This window comes from Pecten maximus, chromosome 16, assembly GCF_902652985.1.
Source record: "Pecten maximus chromosome 16, xPecMax1.1, whole genome shotgun sequence".
Classification (NCBI taxonomy): Eukaryota; Metazoa; Mollusca; class Bivalvia; order Pectinida; family Pectinidae; genus Pecten; species Pecten maximus.
Genome location: NC_047030.1, coordinates 25,139,212 through 25,144,844, shown reverse-complemented (window position 1 = coordinate 25,144,844; position 5,633 = coordinate 25,139,212). Strand labels below are relative to the sequence as shown.

Sequence of the window (5,633 nt, the reverse complement as noted above, 5' to 3'; positions counted from 1 at the left end):
GTTTCTTTAACGTTTCTGCGGCGCAACTAAACACCGGACCGGAATAACGGAAGTTTCCGGAAAGTCACTAAGTCGCTTGGCGGCGTAACACTCCCCGCCTGACGTTCTTGACGTCATATCTCTAACTCGAAAACAAATACACAATCTGAGTCACGGGCCTTACGTAAGTCACCATTTGTCCATTTCGCACTACTTCAAGTTCCACTTTTCTGACCTTTCCATCGTCACCCGGAAAGGTACGAAGAATTTGTCCTAAAGGCCAGTCGTATCTGACTGTACCTTCTTCTTTGAGTAAAACAACATCCCCTTTCTGGATATTGTCCCTTGTGCCGATCCACTTCCGTCGAGACTGAAGTGAATACAGATACTCGTTTTGCCATCTCTTCCAGAACTGATTGGCCATAACTTGAACATGTTTCCAACATGACCTGTAAGCGTCCTTAATGTCAATTTCCTCAAAGGGTCCGAAGTCAAGATCTGTTTTTGTGTTAACAGCGTCGATGGAGATAAAATGGAAGGTTGCGATGGGTCCACCGATACCGACGCAATGGGTCGACTGTTAATGATAGCACAGACTTCACACATAAAGGTGCTTAAGATATCATGAGTAAGATTTCTTCGTGATTCTGTCACAATGATTCCTTCAAGAATTCTTCTGGCTGTACCAATAACTCTCTCCCAAACACCTCCCATGTGAGACGCATGTGGCGGATTAAATATCCATGTTGATCCGTTGTCTGCAAAGAACTTTCTTACGGTAGGATTTTCGACATTTATGGCATCTATTCTTAGTGCGTCTGTGCTGCCCACAAAGTTAGTACCTCGGTCTGAGTGGAATTCTGTAACTTTCTCTCGTAGGGAGACAAAACGTCGCAGGGCGTTGATGAAGGCAGCTGACGACATCTCTTCTACCAGTTCAATGTGTACTGCTCTACTCGTCATACACGTGAAGAGAATCGCCCATCGTTTAGCGTTAGCCGCACCGCCTCGAGTTTTCCTAGTCGAAACTTCCCAAGGACCAAAGGTATCAACACCGACGTAAGTGAACGGTGGTGTGGGTTGTGTCCGAAACTCTGGTAATTTAGCCATCTTTTGACATTCCAGCTTCCGACGAAGCTTTCTACAGGTGACGCACGCATGGATAATAGAGGACACGAGTCTCTTGGCTCCAATTACCCAGTAACCTGCTGATCTGACTGCACCTTCCAAGATATTCCTTCCTTGGTGTCTTGTCTTCTCATGAAGATGGAGCACGATCAGCCGAGTCAGGTGTGTCTTCCCAGGAATGATGATGTGTCCTTGTCCAGACAAAGCGTCTCCAGTCCGAATTCTACCGCCGACGCGTAGGACTCCATCATCGTCCAGATAAGCGTCCAAATACCTCAATGGGCTACTCTTTGGTATCGGTTTCTTACTTTTGAGGTTAGCGATTTCCTGGCCAAAGTTTTCCTCTTGAAGAATCTTTATGAGATAGATCTCTGTCGATCGATATATTTTGGTGTAGTTTTTTTGATGGACGACGTTGTCTTTTCACGATACAGCTTTGTAACCACACGAGGGCACGAATAACTGATTTCCAAGATGAAAACCTGTCGAACCTTGATAGTCCAAAGGAACTACTGACTGTCGTAATCTTGGTTTCCGACCTGATCTCTTTATCGTCCTCTGGACTCTGTAGTGGATAATCTGGATCCTCGGGCAGACTTGGAATAGTGTGAAGGAAGCCAGAGCCATTGAACCACATTCCTGACAGTTCGTCCGCCATACACGACCTTGTTCCAACGTCCGCTGGATTCAGTTCTGAAGATACATGAGTCCACTCTTCGGGCAAAGTTTCCAAGTGAATGCGCTGAACCCAGTTCGACACGTAAGTATGAAAGCGTTTTGTCCTGTTGTAAATGTATCCGAGCACTACACGGCTGTCAGTGTAGAACTTCCTCTCACGGATATTAACATCGAGCTGTTTGCAGACGAACTGAGCAATTTCTGATGCTAAAACTGCCGCGCAAAGTTCCAGTCGCGGTATAGTGTGTCCATGACATGGAGAGAGTTTCGACTTCCCGAAGGCAAATCCAACGTAGGTATCCTCGCCGCTGATGACACGAAGATAGGAAACTGCAGACACTGCCTTCTTAGAGGCATCCGAGAATGTATGGAGTTCAATTGTATTGCTCTCCTTGAGCGACGTAGGCACAAACATCCTTGGTATGTTCACGTCCAACAGATGATGTAGAGAGCAACACCAGTTTTTCCATTTCAAATCGACTTCAAGTGGGACTGCATCGTCCCATCCTACGGAGGAGTTCACAACGTCACGAAATATATATCGACCTTGAAGAATCACTGGGGACAGAAAACCTAAAGGGTCGTAAAGGCTGTTCAAACCTGAAAGTATTTCTCGCTTTGTCACTTGAATCTGTGGTTCCTTTGGTACAGAGTTAAATACAAAATTGTCGGATTCAAGGTTCCATCCAAGACCAAGACTACGTTGTGTAGGTGCAGAGCTGAGCTCGAGGTCTATATCACTGAGATCTTTGGCTCTGTCCTCTGGTGGAAGGGCATCCATGACATATGGGTCATTTGAGGCGAATTTATGAAAACGTATTCTCCCTTGTTCCTTCAAGGTCGTCTGAGTACGCAGAAGAACATCCAAAGCTTCGTCTCCGGAAGTGAATGATACCAAACCATCGTCCACATAGAAGTTCTTGTCAACGAATTCCTTTATTTTGGCATCGCATAAATCTCCGGCAACACACTTACGTAAGCAGTATGTCGCCACTGCTGGGGACGGAGAATTTCCAAACAGATGCACACACATGCGATAGTCTATCAAAGGTTTCTCAGGGTTATTGTCCTCAAACCAAACAAACCGTACAAAATTCCTATGGTTTTGACGAATCTTGAAACTGTGAAACATCTGTTCTATGTCACCAACAGCCGCAACTCGTTCCTTACGGAATCTTAACAGAATACCGAGTAAGCTATTAGTCATGTTCGGTCCAGGAAGAAGAACGGACTTAAGCGACGTTCCAGCGAACGAGGCAGAGGCATCAAAAACCATACGGATTTGGGTTGGCTTGCGAGGATGGTAAACGCCGAATATCGGTAGAAACCAACATTCCTCTCCATCCGTTAGAGGTGGAGCCTTTTCAGCATGTCCATTCTTTAGTAACCGATCCATAAACTTAATGGCATCATCCTTTTTTGTTGGGTTTTTCTTGAAGCTGGAAGTAAGAGAGCGCATCCTCTTCACAGCTTGTTCACGATTATTAAGCAAATCAGGTCGGTCTTTCCTGAAGTGGTGCTGTCCAATGACCATCCTGGTCCCTAAAACATTCACTGTCCACGATATGGAGGAACTCGCGATCTTCTACCGATAAACCTGGTTCATCGTCTTCACGAGTACGCTGGAAGATAGGATCCTGCTTATTTTGGGCGTCCAAATCACTGTCGGTTTCTGTAACCTTACGGTGGGTTGGACACGGCAGAAAGGTAGTACCCTGACCAGAAGAAAGGATGTGTGTCTTGTTTGCAACTATAACAGAAGGTTGATGAACCTTGCCTAAGCAGCATTCCCCGATGATGACCCAGCCAAACGGAAGTTTCTGCGCAAAAGGAGACCCACGAGGGCCTGTTCTCTGAGACAACACATGATGAGCATCTGCGTGATCACGACCAATTAAGAGCAGTATGTCAGCATCTTCATCAATATCCGGAATCTCTGCGGCGATATCGGATAAGTGTGGGTAAGCTCGAGCTACCCCAGGGGAAGGAATTTCATCCTTATTTGTTGGAATGTCTTCACATTCTATTACTCTTGACAGATTGACAGCATTGCCGTCCCTAATAGGTTCCACCACAAAGTTTGATCCACATCTGCCTGTCGTTGATACAGTGCCACTGCATGTGGATAAAGTATATGTAACTGTTCTGTCGTTGATGTTAAACATCTCAAAGAACTTTGGTCTTGCCAAAGTCTGACTACTCTGATCGTCCAGAATAGCATAGAGTATCTTTGACTGATCTCTGCGTCCAGCAGGATAAACACTCACTAAGAGGGTTTTGGCACACGATTTACCGGGAAACTTATCACCACATATAATAGTACATTTATTGTCAATGACGGTATCCTTCTGTTGAGTAGGTTTCTCCCCGTCGTCCTTTTTAAGGGGATGAAGAGCTGTTGCGTGATTAGCACTACATATGTCACACGTCAACTTGGCGTTACAGTTCCTGGCAAGGTGATTCGACTCGCAGCAGCGATAACACAAATTGTTCTCCTTTATGGTCTTCTTACGATCCACAATAGGGAGTGAGCGGAACTTCCGACAACGCCTCAGGTCATGAAACTCATTTGGGTGCAGAGGGCATTTCTTTGTGTAAGAATGCTCTAAATCAGTTTTCCTCGAATGAACAGACTCAACGCGAACAGACTTGATGTCGTTTTTCTTGGGAACTTTATCTTGATACTGGAATCCAGGATCGTTCCGAGTACGACTAAGATCATGGATGAATTGAACAAAGACGGTTAAAGGCGGATAGGGTACTCCAAACTTCGCCTTGTATTCGGAAGCCTTCGACGTCCATTTTTCGTGCCACGGATGCGGTAACTTGGAGACAATCGGTATGATACCCACAGGAGAGTCATAGTAAGAAAACATGGTGCAATACTTTGGATTCTTCTTGATCCCGTCAATTTGGGTGAGAATGTCTGCCAAGTCGAAAAGCCTTTTACTGTCCTTGACTGTGAGGCAGGGAAACTTTTCCAACTTTCCTTTCAGAGAACTGTCTATGAATTCTGCTGCTCCATGGCGATCATTCAACCTGTTCCATATCATTCGAACTCCTTCGGAGGGGTTGTCTGCATTGGCCTGTCTGATATTACCTGCGAACTTGGATGATTTGGGTCCAAGCCATCTAACGAGAAGCTGGATTTCCTCAACTTGCGATACTGATAATTCATGAACGACTGACTCGAAGTTCATCTTCCATGCATTGTAAGCCTCTGGCTCGTTGGTGAAATTCGTAAACCTGCTAATCATTAGTTCTTTCTTCATCAGGTAGTTAGAAAATACAGTAACATTGTCAGGTAGCTGTGGAGGGTTTGAAGTCTCTGTTGGATTTATCCTACTAGAATGACGCACTGTTGATACACCATGGGGCGGTCTAGTAGGCGGAGTATAACTTGAGGCAACCGGATCCTGTGTAGGCCTAGGTGGGAATGCAGGTGTCATTGTCATAGAAGGGTGCATTACCGGTGTTTGATTTGTTGAAGTAATATGTGGGCCCAGAAGACCTGGCGAGGTCATAGGGTACGGGTTTGGACCTGTTACCTTGATGTTTGTAGGAGGTCCATCAGTTGTACCAATCCCACTTAAATAGTTCTCTACCTTTTCCTCTCTACTTATGACACCAAGGCTTGGCACTGAATAGCTACAACTACCACCAGAATCATCGTCTTCTGCTGCGCGTGCCTTAGTCTCTGCTTCAGCGACCACCTTTGTTTGCCCTAGGATCTGCAATTGCCCCTCTACCTTTACCTTTTCCTGTTCTAACTCCATTTCCCTTTTGATGAATTCCAAGTTCCTTTTCTCCAGAGCTGCGTCCATTATCTTCTTTCTCCTAACAGAGGA

General features: G+C 45.5%; 1 protein-coding gene across 1 annotated transcript; it reads right to left on the bottom strand.

Annotated features, from left to right (window-relative positions):
• Positions 1–252: 252 nt before the first annotated feature.
• LOC117344719 lies at positions 253–3,244 on the bottom strand. Its single transcript, XM_033907548.1, has 2 exons — positions 1,625–3,244; positions 253–1,461 (listed from the first exon to the last, which is right to left on the bottom strand). Exons 1-2 carry the CDS (start codon positions 3,242–3,244, stop codon positions 253–255), a joined length of 2,829 nt encoding a protein of 942 aa, XP_033763439.1.
• Positions 3,245–5,633: the final 2,389 nt, after the last annotated feature.